The sequence below is a fragment of the Vipera berus genome (genome assembly GCF_964194415.1).
Source record: "Vipera berus genome assembly, chromosome: 5".
Classification (NCBI taxonomy): domain Eukaryota; kingdom Metazoa; phylum Chordata; class Lepidosauria; order Squamata; family Viperidae; genus Vipera; species Vipera berus.
This window is the reverse complement of record NC_138207.1, coordinates 64,293,264-64,314,387: the sequence shown is the minus strand read 5'-3', so window position 1 is coordinate 64,314,387 and position 21,124 is coordinate 64,293,264. Positions and strand designations below refer to the sequence as shown.

Sequence of the window (21,124 nt, the reverse complement as noted above, 5' to 3'; positions counted from 1 at the left end):
CTCTGCCAATTCAGTCAATTTCAAAATCCATTCTTCCACTGTTGCTATTCCTTTTCCCCCCCAATATTTGGCATATGCAATCCTTGCAGCTGTCACCATAAAGAGAAGTAAGATTCCGAATTGTTTTTCTGTTGGTTTATCCATAATATCTAGACGAAAGGCTTCAGATTTCATTAATATTTGCATTTTAACTATTTTGCATAACTATTATTATATTTATCCAACATGATAAATATTGGTTTATCATGTTTACAAGACCACCATATGTGTAGAAGATGACCAGGCTGAGCCTGAGGGAGAGGTCAAATGCGTCATCAGTCCCTTCATGCCCACAAGACATCGAAGTCCAGCCCACCTCGAATTCCATTGACTCTTATTTGCTGCCAATTTGCTTTATCTGTTAGTAGTTCAGATTCTTGTAGACAGCATTAGCATACAATAAATCTATATTCATCTGAACTTCCTTGAGTCCTGATTTCCTGCACAATAAAGTATAAATATACCTGGAGTTTGATTACATTTCCAGTATTTGTTGGAAGTTCCATTATACATTTATGCCAATCTATTTGGAGTCAAATTCCATTGATACGTCATGTTATAAAAAATTTCTTTCAAACTGTAATTCAAAGTCAACTTTAAACCATTAATCCATGTATTCTTCTATTAATCTAACATTATATTATAACCAACATTACAACCATTTTACCATGCAATCTGTAACATTCCTCTTCCAAGTTCATCCTAAGTAGTATTTTATAAACTTTAGAAATTGAATAGTCATCTCCAGAGCATAAATTATAGAATATGTATGGTTTTGTTTTTTTAAAAGCAGAGGCTTTTGTACATGTGTGGCTGAGTCACCTGGAATCCTCCTGTATTGTAATAATACCTTCTGTGAGTTCATGGGAAATGTTGTTTCCTGTAATTGTTTTTGTCAAACTTATTCCCACTGACAGTTTCACAGATCCCACAACAGATTGGTGTAAGAAAACCTTCTGTGTTTTCCCACACAGTCCTAGGGGAAGTGATTTTAACCACAGAGTGCAAATAGAGAGCTTTCTTCAGCACTGAAGCTGCTAATACTTTGAATGTGGGGGTGAAAGCTCTCATAGGACCAACATTTGTGCATACTTCATTAGAAAAGAATATGCATAATCCAATAGAACATGGAGAAGGTCATGGGAAAATTATTAAATGAAATTCTAGGTTGCTAAGAAAGGCTTTATAAATAGAGGAGTAAAATATAGTTATTTGTGCATATGAAAGAGTAAAAATAAAAAAATAACTTTCAGTACCTTGGGTGTTCTTTAGGGAATTTTTTGTGATGTAATATGTTCTATGTAAGATTTATTTATCAAAAGCAAAAGATCAGAAGAATGAGTGGGGGAATTTCCTTGTTTTTGAAAATAAGTTGCCTATGTATCTTTGTTCAACACATAAGCTTATTCTAGTTAACTTATTTCTATAAGATGAGGATTGAAATAACATCAACAGGTTTTTGTCAAAATTATTCTAAGAATTACCTTGTCCTGACTTTACCATTATATAATGAAAGGACTTTGGAAATAAGCAATCTATACCATCCTTGATTTTTTTTAGTTTTGTCCCACTATGATTTGTCAAATTACAGTGACATTTAGGTTAGTCTAAAACTGATCAGTCCACACCATCCCGTGTACTCCCTGTACTGATGCCTCTTCTACCACCTGAGTAAGCACACAACTATTTTTCCATTACATTCAGCCTTCCCTCCTCCCATGGAATCCATGTTTTGTCTAGCAAAACCCAATATCAACAGAAGTAAGCCCCAGAGCAGTCTTTCTCAGCCTTGGCAACTTTAAGTTGTGTCAACTTCAACACTCAGAATTTTCCAGCCAGTTTACACCTTAAAGTTGCCAGGGTTGACAAACACTGCTCTGGAGAGTACATCACTGATGATATTACTTAGTTGGGCAATGAAATGTCTGCCAGAAAACAACCAAACTTAGGAAGCATTAAGGACTCAACAATTTCAATCCTCAGCTACAAATATTCTATTAAGATATTTAAATTTAGTTAGTTGGAGCAGTGGGGTTGTGCAGTGAGCCAAAACACACGATTATAGCTGACTCGCTAAAGAGTCCTGGTTCCTGTGTGAGGCAATCTGCACTGTGATTGGTTGCTTTCCCCCCCATCCTTTTTTCTTCTGTATGCTTTGTTTGCTCTATGATTTACCTCATGATGCTCCTATTGGCCTGACTCTCTAGTTTGCTTTATATATAGATGTAAAATTTATTTATTTATTTATTTATTTATTTATTTATTTATTTATTTATTTATTTATTTATTTATTTACTTACTTACTTACTTACTTACTTACTTACTTATTTATTACCCTGACATATTCTCTTCTATTTGTAATACATCAGTAATTGAGTATTTTATTTATTTTATTTTAATCCCATTTATATCCCGCCCTTCTCCGAAGACTCAGGGCGGCTTACAATCTAAGAAGCACAAATCAAATGTGCTTAGCAATGTCAGTCATACCATAACATCTACTGACAAAATACTAAAAGCTCTTGTACAATGATTACAATCTACCCTTCTTAGGCAGAGATGGATAGAAATATGAGCAAACTGAAGAAGTCCTTTAATTTTATGTCCAGTAGCTTTTAAAATAAATCATGTGATAGAAATATTTTATGACTAAACTCATGAATAATGTGAATGAAATGGAAAGGAATAGCATGAGGAAAATATTAACTGGTCCTGACTTTACAGAAGGACTGTCCTGCAGGAAGAGGCAAATATTTCTGGATAAATTAATGGAAAAAGAGAATGGAGAATTCTTACTCACAGTTAAAAAATGTTGTATATCATTAGGCATAAGTTGGGCAAATCAGTAGTTGCTAGAGCATTTATTGTTTATGTGACCCGCCTATGGGAAAAGGCTCTACATTTCATAATGAAGTATGAATTTTATATTATTTTGGGACCAGGGGTCATATTTATACAATGGTATTTTTCCTCTAGCATAATTTTTTTGTTAGATTCTTAGTATTTGTGTATTTATATGTATATATGTATATATTCACTATCCATGTGGGAAAGATTTTAATTAAGAACAGATTTCCTGTTCTTGAGTACACACTCATAGAGAAGTCTATAGCAGAATAAAGACTAACAATTCAGGCACATAACTGAATTTCTCTTTAAAGTGCTGAATCAGTAACTTTAACATATTTAAAGATTCCTGTGGTTGGCTAACATAAATTTAATTGTCAAGTTAAATGAATGTTTTTTTTTTGAGATTGTTATTTCTATTTAAATGCAAAACAAATTCTTTTGAATACTTCTCTCCTTTCTCTTTACTTTGAATTCCATTCTACTGTTTTTCTTACCTAATTCTGCAATTTTTATACCTGTTGCAGAGATTCTTTTGTTGTATTGTAACTATTCTTCTATTTCATTTTTCAGACTCACCCAGCAATGCTGAAATTTCTTATACAAGCTGAAAGTGAACAACTTGTCATCAGTCTGGAGAGAAATGAGTAAGTGGTTGTAATTTGTATTCCCTGCAGTATAGTAGTGCTATGGATTACTAAGTTAAAATTGATGGTTTATATTTGTAATGAATGGAGAGGTATGGCCCTATCTGCTTTCTAGCTTTGGAAAAAATAGGCTGGTATAAGTTAGCAATGTTTCCAAAGGTATTTAAAACCAAGTGGCAATTCTGTGAGATTTTGTGCACGAATCATGCATCTCTTTTGGCATTACTTTGAACATGTTTTACTTTTACACTTAAATAAACCTGGTTGTTCACATTATGAAAAATAATTTTAGACAGATATTTCTTTATTTTGATATTATTTCATTGTTTGGAATGAGTTAACTTGCCTAGGGACAATCATTAGTTTGCTATACGCTTTTTTACAATTAAAAAACTTAAATTCTATCTGACCTAGTACTTGGAAGGTAGGAAAACTGAGAGAAATGTAATAAATTTTACCAAACCATCTCATAATTATAGTCTTCCTTATTGCAATAATGGCAGCAGAATGATCTCAGTCTTGTAAAATTACCCATCAGTTCATCAAAGATTAATAAGAGAAAGGCACAAGGACTTAGTCTATACGGTATTATCATCTTTCTCTACAATGATATGCTGATCCTGGCACAGGGACTTGATCTATCGTATCTATTTTTCTCAGAAGGATGTACATGATCACTGACTATACATATACACAATTCTTCCACACAATCAGGAGTATTGCCTATTTTTAAGATAGAAAAACCAATAATTTGCTTAGGAATAAAGGAAATGCTTACCTGGTATCAGTCTGATACTCCCAAATGCCATTACTTAATTGACTGAATGCACTGACATTTTAAAATCTAAACCTTTTATTGTTGGCATCTGAAAATATAGTTTTTCTCTCTATTTACTCCAACTGACAAATTGTGAAATCCTTGGCTTGGTAAAACTAAAAATAAACCATATGTAATCTGCTATTTGTAAGCATTGAGTCATTCTAGACTGGGTTAAGTGATTACATGTTACGCTTTTATATACTCTTGGCTGAAACTCTGTGTCTGAGTAGCCAATCCATCCAAGACATAGTACGGGCAAACATTTCTTCAAATTAAAAATGAGAGTAAATGAACAAGATTAAAAAATTCTCTAAAAATGTGTTGGTTCACAATTCTGCCTCTAAACACAAACACATAACTAGAGTGGAGCAAAATTTGACTTGTTCCTCTCCATTTACCACGAATAACCAGTTCATGTATATGTACATAGGATTCTTGAGCAATTATAAACATCAAGGAAAGAGGTCAAGACAGCATAACCAGTATATGAAACTCTCATTACGTAATACAAAATGAGTCAGATGATGAGGTTCTGACATGTATCACTAAAATAGGAAACTAATTACCTGAACAGATTCAAGACTGTTAGAGGGAAGAAAATAGCAATAGTGCTTAGAGTTACATACCCCTCCATAGTGCTTTACTATAGCTTCCTACCCTAGTAGGAAGATGAAATTGGGGTTGCAAATTATTACATCTGTGAATTTTTCCTTTCATCTAGGTATATAACAAAGGTGGAATAGAGAGTTTTTAATATGAAATTTTTTCCATTTGTCCAGCATTTTTGTGTAGGCATAAGCTATTTCAGGAAGTGAGAAGGAAACTGACATTTTCTGCAAAAACCTGAGCACTGATATGAGAATTGGAGATAGTTTTACGGTTTAAAAAACGAAGGCCAAATCCTTTGCCATTTCATACATTGAAGAAATTGAACTCTTTTATCTCCCACCACAATTCCCATCCTCCCTCAGGAAGGCAAATGGGAACTGGACTTTCTGCAAAAGGTTAGTCTATGGTGGTTTCATAAAGGAGCAAATCATCCAAATTGGCTCTCAGTGGAATTCACTGAGATTCCTTATTAATTCTGCTAGAGAGACCAATGATGTTGCCAGGGGGTTGAAAGGCTGAGGTTTAACATTTAAAATTCTAGATTTTCCCGCAAACAATAATGTCTCTTGGGAATGATGAACCTGGAAACTGGCAGTGTAACTTTCCAACATTTGCCATTAGGAACTATATTAATTTACTGTCCCCAGTTTCAGTCACTATATCTTATAAAAATCTAACATGACCTATCTACTCTCCCTTTGATTACGATCAAGATATATTTCTTCTTCTTTGGTTGTTTGTATGTACTGATACAATATAAGGTTATCATCCAGTAGTCCCTCAGGGAGAGGCAATTTGTTTTCAATATATCCAGCACCATGTTCAAGCTTCATATTATATGTAGGCAGAGCTCTCAGAAGCACTTTCCATCAACCAGCCAATCAAATGTTTCAGCAGTGCCTGATTTACAGGTAGCAGTTGCATAATTTTGTACATGAAATTCTGAAGTCAAGAAATAGGTCTCTGGTTGATAATGCTAAGAAAGCATCCTGTGTGGGCCTTGATCTCATAGTTGACAATAGGTCAATGAAATCTGTCTTAATGGAGCTATAGTGTCCCTTCAGTTCCCAAAACTCCTAATTCTTCTTGCAAAGTTCATGACTATTGCTCAGGCTTCTCCTGTAAGGTTTGATCCCTTCAACTTGAAATAATTTTCCCCCATAGGGCCAAAATTACCTACCACAGTGCTTTGGTCCTTAAGTGTGGATTGTGCACCGAGTGTGCCTAAATGCACCATACCAATTATGTTTGTTATGGCTCTCAAGACACTGTATAGCTAAGATTATACTTATCTGAAAAGAATAGTGATTTTTTCCTACCAATTTATTTTTATAATTGGAGGTTAAGCTTACTGTTATTGATAATACAATAGTGGCGTTAGACACTTTTTATTATCTGATCTCTGTTTACCATGTAATCATTCTTTTATGAATGTCATCTTATACTCAGAGTAATTTTCTTGTTGCATAAAAATTATATAGTTGAATACTATCTGGGTATGTGTACACACACACATACACACATTATGTATGTATGTATATCAGTGTGTGTGTATGTATGTGTACACACACACACATCAGTATGCAACTACAGTTCCCCATTAAGTCCATATTCAGGAGCATACCTAGGTTTGCCCCTTGGTGAAATGCCTCTGAAAAGAAGCAGTTAAAGTGGATTCATTATTTATAAATTGATAATATATACTCTTCCATTCTCTAATGAAGCATAAAATGATGGATTTTTGAAGAATGCATTTTTGCATAAAAAATGTAAATTGACTCCACAAAGATGCTGAAATAAATGTGCTTGAGGTGTGAATAGAATGTGAAGACAAACACCTTTGCAGATTCTGTGTTTTTTTAAAATCAAAACAGAGGCATTTAAAAATCTGTGTTTATATCGCCTAATCATTTTTTAAAAAGCATTATTTGCAAAGTACGGAAGAAAATTGCTTGCTAAATGTTACAATTTCTGTTTTAGTTATTTAATTAAATTAAAATAAACTTCTGATACAGTTATTTATACTTGGCCAAAATAGGTATAAATAGCATTCACATCACGTTACTGAAACAAATTAGAGAATCAATGGGCAACCTGTGATTGTTCAATAGTGCTGGATTATGAATTCATCATGTTCCAAGGGGGTCACATTGGGGTTCATTGCATATTGCTGCTGTGGTGGATTCTAAATAAAGAGTGGCATTTCAGATTGCAATTGAGAGAAGTCTTTCACCTAAGCTAGGATGAACTGATTTAACAAAATTACTTCATTACTGATTTTGAAAATATTACTAGATTAAAATGTAGATTCCTAACTGCGGTTTTTAGATTGTAATTATCTTTCTTCATTTTCATCTGAATCCCAATGGGATTAAATAAAGACTCTTTGTCCTTCAGGTATTTAAATGTTGGAGAGACTTGCTGAACAATTTGACTATTCAAACTTTGTCTGTCACCAATCTGTTAGGAAGAACAGAATAGATTAACCTTTCTACTGATCTGTGGGACTGTGCAAAGCTTAGAATATTTCATGAATGAAACAAGCTTCTTGAAGCTGAAAAGTGAGTGCTGCCAAGTGAGACAACCCCATACAGAGTTCCTCCTCCTCCCTCCCCCTCCGGAATTTACCAGCACATATACCACAGTTTTGAGTTTATTTTCTTGGGATGCATTTGGCGTATCAGCCAAAAATGATAAAAGGTGTTCCTGGCCTTGGGACCCAGAGATTCAAGTTTAAAAATATCCACAAACTGCTTCTTTTGGGAGAATGCAATTTCATTGAGAATAGGCAGATCTACTTTCCCTCTGAAATTATGCCCCATCACAATGAGTACTTTCTCTTGTCTGGATTCAATTTCAATGTGTTGCCCATCATCCATCCCATTATTGACTACAGTCAGATATTCAGTAGAGGCACACCATTTCTGGAAAAGATCACAGGAAAGTAACTGTCACCAGCATGTCTATAGCATTCAGCCCCAAATATCCTGATTTCTCCCCTTTGAACTTTGAGGAACAAGAGTCTAGGAAATATTTCTTGAAATTCTCCTCAGGGATAGGGACTAAAGCACTAAAAGGTTATGTGCTGTATTCTCCAGACTCTCAAGTGATTCAGAAAAATATCAAGAAGAATCTACCAAGTTACATTCCCTCTGTTAATTCCTAAAGAAAATCCACCAGGCCACAGGTCACCCTCTAGCCTATATTTGCTGCTTTTAACTAGGCCCCAAGGACATAACTCTGTTTTGTTATCAAGTTGATAGTTCGTTCCTTCCTTCAACTTTATATCAACTTGACAAAAATAATCCCCGGGTTTCTTATAATTTGCAGCTTATTTTTTATTTGTAAAAAAATTGGAAAGTAAAATGTAAGCATAATTATAGTTTGCTTAAATTTACTTTTACATTTAATAAACATACCAAACCTGATACTTGAACAAACCAAACTCTTTTCTCATACACACACTACTATCTTAAAATAGTCTAGTGAACAGATCAGACAGCGGCATAAACATAAACACTCACTGTATTAGTTTTTCCAAAATTGATATTTTTCTCCTGTCAAAAGAAAGAAGACTAAAAATGTTTACATCGCTTCACCATTTCCAGAAATTTTACACTTCTAGTTCAGTGGGATGTGAATTTTTGGATCAAATCAAGCAGAAAAGAGCTGCTGCTTGTCACACTTATCATCACAGCATAACATTTGAAATGGATTTGATCCTGATCCTCAGCAGATGGTAGTCCTATCATTCACTTGCACTCCAGCCTTGCTGGTTTAATATTCATATGTGTAGCTAGGACCACTTTGAAACAAATTAGAGAGGGGTCTCAGCAGGAATTGGGTTGACTGCCTAAGCAGGCTTCTATTGCATATACCTCTAGAATCCCCAACCTTTTCAAGATAACTTGGAATCCAGCAGGATCCAATGACCTTTTGAGGAATCGTATAGTATAATAAGCCCATTCACAGGTGAGTTGTAACCTTAACCAGTTGGTGATCTGTTTTGTTCTGATAGACGAGGACTCAGAGTGGTTTTTTGCAATGAACGAGTTTATTGAATACGCAAATGTCAACTGGCAACTGTCAAGTGTTGCAACCTTTTATAGTGGAACTGTTTGAACTGTAACCAATTAGAGGCGTTTATTCTCCCGCTTCTTGCTATTCGCAGCCAATGATTGCAGCTGAATCTCCCGCTCAAACCTAGCTACGGTGCAGTCTGCAAATTCCCAAGTTTGCAACTATTTACATACACAACACCCCTTACCCCCCAGTTGTTGTTATTTATGAACAAAATCCTTCAAGTATTTAGGTGGCCTATGGATTCTAGAAGGGTATCTATTGGCCTGGCTGCTAGGGACACCCTTACCAGATTGTCTGCTTAGCTGATTGTCTCTGTTGGACCTGGGCTCTTGGTTAACTGGCTCTGATGCATCCCTATTGCTGTTTTGTGGATTTGTTTGTGTTTGAAGATCATCTGATCCTGGCCTACTCCGCAGGGGTATTTCCCAATCGTACTGACTAGCTTGCTGTTGTTGGTTACCAGGGACTGAGTTGTTTTGCAATTCTGCAACCCCACTATCTGGCAGGTTGTTATCCCTGAACCAGGATGTACTGTTCCCCACAATTGTGCTTTGCTCCCCTTCTTCAGGTACGCACCTACTAGTTCGCTTCCTCAACTGGTCTATGTGTCTCTTGCTGATCCTATTCCCTTCCCCCTCAATAGTATAAGACAGGGGACCTAAAATTTCAGTAACCACCCCTGGGATCCATTTGTCCCCTTGTGCATAGTTTCTAGCCCAGATTAAATCCCCCACTTTAAATGTTCTACTAGGCATGTCCAGTTCAGCACTTGGTGGAAGTCTGTCAGGGTGTAATCTGTCCAATTTGGTGGTTAGTCTTCTTCCCCACCGCATTTCAGCTGGACTTTTGCCCGTGGCAGTACATGGGGTCGTGTGTTGGGTCAGCAAGAACTCGGCCAGTCTTTGAGGCCAGTCACCTCGGATGATCCTTTTTAAAGCGTCTTTCGTGGTCCTCACATTACGTTCAGCCAAGCCGTTGGTGGATGGGTGGAAGGGTGCTGATGTCTTGTGCTTAATCGAGTTGGCCTTGAGGAAATCCTGGAATTCAACAGAGGTGAATTGTGGCCCGTTATCTGACACGATTACGTCTGGTAACCCGTGAGTGGCAAAGAGGCCCCTTAATACCTGTATTGTTCTACCCGAAGTCGTAGAGCTGACTGGTACTACCTCTAGCCATCTAGAGAAGCTGTCAACAACCACCAGAAATGTTACCCCCTGGAATGGTCCAGCGAAATCAATATGAATCCTGGACCAAGGATTTCTAGCTAACTCCCATTTATGCGTACGAATGTGTTGTTGTTCTGGCCTAGAGCGTTGGCACAGGTGGCAATTGGCAACGCATTCCTCAATATTGTTGTCCAGACCTGGCCACCACAAGTGACTCCTAGCCAACGCCTTCATGCGTACAATTCCTGGGTGGCCTTCATGTAATTCTAATAGAATGGCTGGCCTGTGGATTTCAGGAATAACCACACGATTTCCCCACAGTAAACATCCCAAATGAACTGACAGTTCACCTTTCCTTCTGAAATATGGGATGTACTTGGCATCCGGATTTGCATTTGGCCACCCACTTAGAACCCAGGCCATTATTCTCTTTAAAGTTGGATCAGAGTTTGTTGCCACAGCTATATCTTTAGCTGTTAAAGGCCAGTCAGGGATGTCCTGTAGAGACATTATTTGTCCCACAGGGGCAGGGTCATCCTCAGTGATGTTCAAGGGCAGCCTGCTCAGGGCGTCAGCATGTCCCATGTCCTTGCCCGGTCTGTATTGGAGAGAAAATGAATATGCTGAGAGGAAAATGGACCACCTCAGCATTCGGGGTGACATGATTTGGGGAGTCTGTTTATCCGTGGTAAACAGTCCCAACAGGGGTTTGTGGTCAGTCAGTATGGTAAAGTTCCTACCGTAAAGGTAGTCATGGAACTTCTTTACTCCCGCCACAATTGCCAATGCTTCCCTGTCAATCTGCGCATAGTTCCTCTCGGCTTTGGTTAGTGTCCGGGAGTAATATGCGATTGGTCTTTGTATCCCTTGGTTGTCTAAATGGCTGATCACAGCCCCCACACCATAAGGTGAAGCATCACACGCTAGGTAAATAGGTTTATTTTCTATAAAGTGGGTTACAGTTGATTGGCTGGAAAGAATGTCTTTTAACGTTTGAAAACTAACTCTATGTTTATTCTGCCACTGCCAAGGGGCCTTCTTATCTAAGAGTCTGTGGAGGGGTTCTGCAATGGCAGCCTTGTGAGGTACAAACGTATGGTAGAAGTTTACCAAGCCAAGGAAGGCTTGTAGTTCAGCCTTGTTTCTTGGCTCAGGAGCCCATTTAATTGCCTTAATTTTGTCAGGGGTAGGATGGATTCCATTCTTGTCTATCCTGAATCCCAAAAAATCAGTGGACTTAACCCCAATGGAACATTTTTCCTTTTTTAATTTCAATCCAGCCCCCCTAAATCTGCCCAGTACCTGTTCCAGCCGCTCTACTAACATTTCCTCATCTTTTCCAGCTATCAGGACATCATCAAAGTAAGGGCATACACCAGGTATGCCCTTTAAGGTCCTCTCCATCACTTCTTGGAAGATGCCTGGAGCAGCTGCAATACCAAATTGCAGTCTGTGGACCCGGAACGCCCCCTTGTGGGTAACAATCGTCTGTGCTTCTGCAGCCTCTTCAGAAACAGTCAATTGTAAGTACGCATGCGCCAAGTCTAACTTGGCAAACATGGCGCCGTCCTGGATCGTCGCGAGGACCTGCTTCACCGTCGGGACCGGGTAAGCATGCTTTTTCATTCCAATGTTCAGGGTGGCCTTATAGTCAGCGCAGATTCTCACATCCCCATTAGGTTTGAGGGGTGTGACAATCGGCGTTTCCCATAGGCCACCCTCAACAGGTTCTAAGACTCCTTGGCCTACTAGCCTGTCGAGCTCGGCCTCGATTTTTTCCTTCAGGGCGAAAGGCACCCTTCGGGCCTTAAGCCTGATAGGTTTCACTGAAGGGTCTAGGTTAAATTTAATCGGGGGCCCCTTGTATTTACCGAGAGACCCATCGAATACGTCTGCAAATTCATTGCAGACTGATTCGAGGGTCTTATTTTTAATTACTGAATTTATTCCCCCGACCCAAATGCCCAGGGCCGGGAACCAGTTAAGGCCAATTAGACTAGTCCTATGCCCTTCGGTAACTATTAAATCTAAGACCCCCTTAAATCCCTTAAATTTTACTCTAAGGCTAACCTTCCCTTTTATTTTTATTGGGCTTTTTTGAAAGTCTGTTAACTGAATTTTTGTTGAACTAAGTGGAATTTTTCTTCCACTTAATTGTTCAATCCTCTCAAGGGTTTCACTGGAGATTATTGACACCGAAGCCCCTGAATCTATTTCCATTCTGCAAGGAACCCCTTGCAGATGGACTATGATTTTTAATTTTCCTTCTGGAAAATTGCTGTTTTTCCCTTTCCACCTGCGATTGACGCGCGCCACCTCCCCTAGATTTGGAATTTTAACCCGGGGTCTAGGGGTCTCTTTGCCACTAAAGTAAGGGGTTACCTTACCTTCGGGCCACACATCGACTTCGTGCAGGCGGTTGTCACGAGCGCGGCTCCTACAGATGGCCTGGATGTGGCCAGTCTTCCCACACGCCCTGCACTTTGCATTTCGGAATCGGCAAGATGCACGGGGATGGTTGCCTCCGCAGCTGCCGCACCGGTTTTGGCTGTCGTTGTCTCTCGGTCTGGTTGCGGTGTCCCTCCATGGTCGTTGTGCCCCGGTCGCTTGTCTTTGCGGAGTTGCGGGTTGTTGTCGGCGGTTAGGATCGGGCCTCTCACTTCTGGGCGGTCTTGGCGCCAATTTCCCGAATCGTCTTGAGACCTCGGCGATGTCGTCTTCCCACTGCTGGTCCACCTCCCCACAGTCCACATAGCCCTCTTGGTTGATCTCGGACGCCGCTGCCATGCTACTGCGGGGGGGGTCGCGATACCCGGTAGACTCGTACGTTAAGAGTTCGTCTATCACCTCCTGCAGATCGCCGGTGGGTTTGGCGATTATTCTGTTTTGTAGCTGCTCATCACGCAAGCCCAGTACGACTCGGTCCCGAATTCTTATTTCTAAGTTATCGTATTTACATCGTACTGCGGCTTCCCTGACGGCAGCGACAAATTTTTGAATGGATTCACCCGGTCTCTGGTTCCTTTTCTCAAAGATGCGGCGCCAAAAGAGCTCAGATCTCCTAGGTGTAAAGTGGACCTTTAGTTTGGCTAAAAGGTCGGCATAAGGCACGCTAGAGACTGGTTGCGGTTGACACAGTCCGACAGCGATTCTGTAGACCGGTGTGCCGCAAATCGTCAATAATGCTGCCGCCTTTTTCCTGTCATCAGTGATTCCGTTCACTAGCAGGAACCCTTCCACTTGACCGATGTACTCTTCCCAATCCTCGGGGAAGTTTGGGTCGAATTCCTTCAGGGACCCTATTTGCGCCATTCGGAGAATTTTTCTATTTCACCGCGGCCGCTGGTTGACTGTGACTCGTTTTCGAATTTGCCGCCTTTGCGCAACAATTCTCCGATTCTCTGGTCTTCTGTCTATCCCACCTTCGTCGCCAATTGTTTTGTTCTGATAGACGAGGACTCAGAGTGGTTTTTTGCAATGAACGAGTTTATTGAATACGCAAATGTCAACTGGCAACTGTCAAGTGTTGCAACCTTTTATAGTGGAACTGTTTGAACTGTAACCAATTAGAGGCGTTTATTCTCCCGCTTCTTGCTATTCGCAGCCAATGATTGCAGCTGAATCTCCCGCTCAAACCTAGCTACGGTGCAGTCTGCAAATTCCCAAGTTTGCAACTATTTACATACACAACATGATCCCTACCCATAGAACACTTCTCTGCTAACGAAAACTAACAAACCTAATACTATACGTTGGTGCTGTGATCAGTCTTTACTGGTTAACAATCATAATGTCTGTTTTGAATAATAAAGCTGCTTCAAACAAACCAGTCCCACAGTAGATAGGGAAGTTCTCGAATGTCCTAGGCCTAACACCAGCTGTTAGTCACTAGCTTATTCATGGATTCTGTTAGGTAGAATCTCCAAACGTTTTGTGATCCTAAGACTAAGTATGTACACAAACACCACATACATACTAAGTATGAACCAGCTCTCGCACAGGTATAGTTTCAAGGGACATATTGTACTTATGTATCACAATCACAACACCATTTCCCTTGGCTTGCTTTATTACAAAAGAAGCCGAGTCAAAATCAGACCTCCATCTTTCTAAACAAGGCAAGTCAGCCTTCTTATCCAATATTTCTCTCTTTCTGTTTTTGGAATGACTTGGTATTACAGAGGAGCAAGACCAGAATAATTCTCTAAGACCTGATGATTCACATAATTTCTAGAAGAGGGGAATGGACCTTTCTAATTATCCTTTCCCTTCCCTCTGATGAGTCAGATTCTAAAATGGAGAGAACTATTCCTTTGCAGGTATCTTTTATGATCAATACTGGCCTTCCTTTGTTTTATCCAGTTTGGGTGGGAGCCTAATAGTGCCAATAGGTGTGGCTCATGCCTGGGGCAGGTGCTAACTAGATATTCATTTTATTTCATCTTTAGTGTATCTCCTTAGCCTGGTAGCCATTTTTTCAGATGGAGTCAGGTTTTTGTATTTTTTGCAGCAGCCATGTTTTATCCTAATCTCCACTCTTCTATAGTTCTACCAGATGACCAACATCTCTTAGGTTGTCTTGATTTTAGCCTCAAATCTTATTTTCCAGGGTGGAGGGGATACAGTATATAGTGCTGCTGTTCTTGATCATGTAGTCGAGCATCTCCAGAATTACACCAGCTGTAGAGTAGACAATTCATTGCTGTGCATTATGGTGATACTAGGGATTGTTGTTAGGACTCTACTGGCACTTTCTAGTGTAATATTTGATAGCATTTCTCCTCTGAGTCTTGATAATGTTCTCAAGGGTCGGCTGTAACTAGCTTATCCATGATCTTATGCCTCATATCAGCTACTGTGCTTTGTAATGGAGGGGGCAGCAGTTCAAGCTTGAGGTGTTGACTGGACATCAAGTTATCCTTCTAGGTCTTCTTGAGTCTAGGATATAATGTTTAGTTTGTCTGTCTCAAGTTATAAGAGCAGCTTCCTCTTCACTATATTGAAGTGTTGAGTAACTAGCTGTTTTTCACCTGGTGTAGATAAAAGTCTTCTGTCCATCCATAGTTCCCTCATTTGTTTCATATATCTTTTCTTATTAGATCTACCGTTATAGTAACTTTCCTTGTTCCACTTATCTTGTCTTGTCCATGTATGGTTTGTTCCGGTAGCTCAAACTCATCAGATTGTTCTGATTCCCCAACATCTGAAATGGACCGTGTTAATCTGGGTGATGTCTGAGTTGACATGATTGTCCTAGTTCATATCACTCTCAAATCTGAGGTAGGCAGGTGAAACATTAGAGGATTTTGCTCAATGATCCCTACTGGCAAGGTAGGTACCAGCAAAGATTTGAACCCCAGTCCCATGTCAAAAGGAAGCACCTTAACCTCTACAGTATCCAGTATTTATGTATATTATTATTATTATTATTATTATTATTATTATTATTATTATTATTATTATTATTATTATTATTATTATTATTTTATTATTATTTATTAAATTTTTATACCGCCCTTCTCCCGAAGGACTCAGGGCGGTGTACAGGGCAATAAATATCAAAATGTAAATACAAAAGTTAAAAAAGAGTTAAAAGGAATTAAATAATTATGCCCAATATAATACAATAATAAAAGTGTGTTAAAACTAAATCCAAACCCAAACCCATCAGACCAGGCCAGATTGTTCAAATAAATAAGTTTTTAGATCGCGCCGGAAGGAGCGAAGGTCGGGGGCCATCCGGAGCTCAACCGGCAAGCGGTTCCACAGGTCTGGCGCGCCCACAGAGAACGCCCTCCCCCTGGGGGCCACCAATCAACATTCTCTGATCGGAGGCACCCTGAGGAGGCCCACTCTGTGGGAGCGCACTGGACGGAGGGAAGTTGATGCCGGCAGCAGGCGCTGCCGTAGGTAATCCGGACCCATGCCATGTAGGGCTTTGTAGGTCATAACCAGCACCTTGAATCTCACCCGGAGGGCAACTGGCAGCCAATGCAGCTCGCGGAGCAGAGGTGTAACATGGGAGTATCGGGAGACCCCCAACACAACTCGCGCGGCTGCATTCTGCACCAGTTGAAGCCTCCGAGTGGTCCTCATGGGCAGCCCCATGTAGAGAGCGTTGCAGTAGTCCAAATGAGAGGTCATGAGCGCATGAGTGACTGTATGCAAGGCATCCCGGTCTAGATAGGGCCGCAACTGGCGCACCAGGCGAACCTGGGTGAAGGCCCCCCTAGTCACAGCTCCTATATGATCTTCTAAGGAGAGCTGTGAATCTAGAAGGACCCCCAAGTTGCGAGCCCTATCTACGGGGGGTAATAGCTCACCCCCCATAGAAAGAGATGGAATATTCTGAATATCCTGAGATGCTGGCACGCACAGCCACTCAGTCTTGTCAGGGTTGAGTCGAAGCCTGTTCCTCCCCATCCAGACCTGAACCGCCTCCAGGCAAACGGGCATCACTGGGGTGGTTTGGGGTTGAAATAAAAAACTGGGTATCATCATCGTACTGATGATAACCAACTCCAAAACCACGAATATATGTACATATATTACTAAACTCTATGACTTTCTTTAGCGTAACAGTTAATTGGGCTATACTATGAGGTTAGAGCTTTAACTAGTTTACAAAATACTACACCTAGATTCACATAATGTGGTTTATTTTTAGATCAGGTTAATGCAAAAAAAAAAAAGGTCATTAGCTTTTAAAGCAGAATACCTTATTTTGAAACTAGGCTTATAGGCCTGTTGGTTGTAATTATTCATGGTTTGTTTCTGGTTTCCTGTCTTATTGTTTAGTTTGGTTTCCTGCTCAGGTCTCTAATTAATCCACATAGGTGCGAGTTGTCACAGAAAAAACAACAAAACAAATTGAGAAATTATTTGAAGAAACTCAAGTAATGTACTCATTGCAAGACTATCTGGCATGTCTGCAAGCAAAATTGTTGCTGTACATGTAAATATAGCTGATAGGCTTTATTTGTAATGTTTATCCAGTTCCTGCTCAAATAATCATAAAAGCTCTGTTCCTTGAAGAGGTTCAAATATAGCCAGTGTTTTATGTCAAACAGTGATCTTTTGTGTGGATGTCTTCCTAATTTCTAAGATTCTGTGGCTATTTCTTTTCAGCTGATTCCCCTACTTTTATGTAAATTGATATTTTTGGCTGATCTTATTGCTATACTTTTAATACTGTTGGCTGGAGGAACCGGAATAACATATTTCCAGTATCATTTAAACTGGCAAATATCTTTGACTAATTTGACATGTTTATTATCAGTGTCTAAAAACATATGTGAAAGAATAATAAAAAAACAAACAAAAAAATCCTGTGGAGAAAAATAGGGCTCTTAGAAGTATCTTGCTGGTGTAATTCATTGCTATAATATTGTCACAAAATATTATAAATTGCTCTCTCTATTGCTGACTGTGTTGTTTTATCTGTGAACTCAGAACGAGCAGCGGTGTCATAGTACTTCAGAGAAAATTGACAGTTGGAGTTGCCCTTTAATAAAAATAAAGAGTGTTATTTTCAAAAGTTGCTGCCCAGTGCTGCATCAATGTTAATATATATGTAGAGTCAATCATTTTCAACCATTGTTATAATGTTTGTGCTATTAGTGTCAAAATTAGTTCTGTAAGAATTCTTTTGCATACCATTTTCAATATCTTGTATGAAAAAGATCAACAATTTCTCTATCGGTACAAATGGCTAATATTAGATTCTGGAAATAATGGCATGGTTTCTCTCTTACTATCAAACAAGATAGTAATGAAATTTAAACCATTTCTCCCTCTGAAATGATAGTGTTATTTGCTTATTACTATTTTCTTCTTTACTATTTTCCCTTTTTGACTGTATTTGTGGGGTTTATTGCTCATTCTACTGAGAGGAATCTCCTGAAAAACATGTCTATTCTACAACATTGCATCTTTCCCAATGTATGTGCTCTCCAGATGTGTAAACATCAACTCCCAATTCAAGAGCTAACATTCATATATGTGAACAATGCCCAGCATCAAGAAGGCTAGTATAACATACATTACTTAAGAGAAGAAAATTTGCATTAAACAAGAACATATCTTTGCTTTTTTAAAGAATAAAGGGATCCAGCTTTTAATAAAATTATTGAAATGAAAAATGTTTAAATATTTGAAAAAGAAAATATTCACAAGATTGATATTTTATATGTAAATTTGAATATGAAATATATTCAAAATATATTTGAATATGAAATATTTTCATAATATATTTTCTTTGTATGGTAGGGGTCTTGGTATGGTATAGCAATTAGAATGTTGGATCATGATTAAGGAGTTTTGAATTCAGTTAATCACTCCCTGGGGAAACTCGATCTAGTCAGTCACTGTTTTACCATGAATGTCTAGGGAAAAGGGTAGATTACAATCAACCACAAGTGAAAATGGAGGAGATTGAAAGAAAAATTGGCGACAGAAGAATAACTGTGGAGAGGAAGTATCAGAATGTGTGAAATATGTTGAAAAAAGTAGATATCTGGTCTGGTTCTTCAGGTCAAAAGCTATTGTATTTATTAAGAATAGTTGGGACTGCAAATTTGTTTTGTAGCTTTTCATAAGCTAACATGTCTGAGGAAGCTACAACATTTCAGAAGAGCCAAGATTTCCCTTGCAAGTATATATGGAAACATTCCAATGGTATTATTTTGGTTTCCAAATATTGGCAGATATCCAAGGAATATCTTCAGCTGGGGACAATGCTCTCTTTGACTACAGCCATTTTCTCACTGGTGATTTATAGTGCCTTATAACATCATCCAAGCACTCCTGTCCCAATGTAGCAATAATGAAAGCAGGCTTTATTGCTGCAACAATGGGAGAATGATGTTATCGTATTCGTTAGTGAAGAAATGTCTTTTGGCGTCATGTAGTCATGTGGCCAATCTTTGCATTTTGATAAAACAGGTATTTGCTCACATTTATGTATGCCTCAATAATCTGCCTCAAAGCCAAAACTGTTAAGGTGAATATAAAATATAAAATATAAAAGATGAAGTCTCCATTATTTTCCTATATAGTGGAGAATTTACTCTACAATATTCAATGGAATGTTTTAGACCCATATAACATTTCAGAATTGATTTCCAAAAGTTAGTTTTGAGTGTGTGGGGAGTATGACATAGCACCAGCTCTGGGAATCCTGAAAAAAAGAATCAATTGCTTTAAGTTATTGTAGATAGGTATTACATTTCAGCATCTGCAGACTCTTAAAACACATTTTGTAGATGAAACTTGAAGCATTGCATGGCTCTACCACATCATCTAGAGAATTATTCTTTTGGTCTTATACTTTTTCACTCCTTGTTATTAGTATATCAACTAGGTTTAGTATATAAGGTTTATGTCTAGGTTTAGTATATGAACTAAAATTCTCCTGTGCTAGTGAAGGAAGCAATTAACTGAGGCAAAAAATGCCTTTTTCTCTCTCAGTGCTAAATGCAAGATAAACATAATTCAGACCTAATGCATCAATATTCATTTATGAAGTTAAACTTAAAAAATGAAAAATAAATCATGTTGAAGAAGAGGCAGGATGATGATGATGATGAGAAGGAGGAGGAGGATATCTGCAGGAGGATATCTGAGGACTTGTGGTAGTACAGTGGTTAGAATGCAGTATTGCAAGCTAATTCAGATCAGTGTTACAGGCTAATTCTGCCAACTGCCAGTATTTCAATCTCAAGCTCAAGGTTGACTTAGCCCTCCATCCTTCCAAGTTCAGTAAAATGAGGACCCAGATTGTTGGAGGCAATATACTGACTCTGTAAACCACTTATAGAGGGCTGTAAAGCACTATGAAGTGATATATAAATCTAAGTACTATTGCTATTGATATCTGCATATCCCAGGTCGTTTAGAAGGACTGGGTAGGTGGATAAAAATGCCAGATTGGTCTAAACATCTGGCAACCAACCATAATGATAAACATTCTTGTAATAGTTACAAAACAATTAATTGTGGTACATCTTCTAGCATATAGAAGAAATTTTCAATCTTGGAAGGGCATCTTTTGAACAAAATAGACCAGATAGTGCTATAGTCCCAGCAGTACTTACTGTAAGGAAGTAGACAGTTTGGTGAACTGGTGTAACAAAACCAACCTCGTTTTAAACATAAGAAAAACTAAAGAGATTGTCGATTTCAGAAAAGGCAGGCACAACCACACACCTCTGTATATTAATGATTCTCCTGTGTAGGTGGTTTGCAGCATCAGGTTTCTGGGTGTGCAGCTAACAAGGAGACTAGCTTGGTGGCTCAGCAGTGAGACACGGATGAAACGGGCACAGCAGTGCCTGCCTTTTGTACATCACATAAGAAAAGCAGATCTTCCTTACCTTGTTCTTAACCACTTTTTACAGAGGGACGATTGAGAGCATCCTGTCATATTGCATTACTGTCTGGTTTGGAAGCATTACTCCTTCAAACAGGAAGGCTGTGCAGAGAGTGGTAAGGATGACAGAAAAGATTATTGACAGTTCACTTCCTTCTATCCAGGAGATAGCATATAAGTGATGCTTGAGCAGGGTCCACAGGATTTTCTGGGACACTACAGTAGTGGCCAAAATTGGGGAAACCTTTTGGGAAAAGTGTACAGTAGAAATGCCACCTTTGGTTAAGTTTCCACCAATTTTTCTTCTAATTTCTTTATAACTGTAGCCTTGTTCACTTAATAATACTATTTTACATCACTTTCTGGGCAACCAGTCAACTCTTTGCACCATTACTTTAATTTTATTACGTTTTACAAGGTCACTAAATGAAAGTACACAAAAAAACCCCAACCAATTTGATAGCGATCACATAACACACTGACAAATGTCCTCCTCTCAGCTTCAATACATGACATCAATAACTGTATCCTACTGTGATCTGAT

At 38.7% G+C, this 21,124-nt stretch overlaps 1 protein-coding gene across 1 annotated transcript in view; it reads left to right on the top strand.

Moving 5' to 3' along the window:
* The window catches only part of ADAM12 (ADAM metallopeptidase domain 12), a 308,768-nt gene that overhangs the window by 55,432 nt on the left and 232,212 nt on the right, over positions 1-21,124 (top strand). The window contains exon 3 of the mRNA XM_081329681.1: positions 3,460-3,533. Coding sequence (XP_081185807.1) covers positions 3,460-3,533 — 74 coding nt within the window. The remainder of the gene's footprint in view (positions 1-3,459; positions 3,534-21,124) is intronic.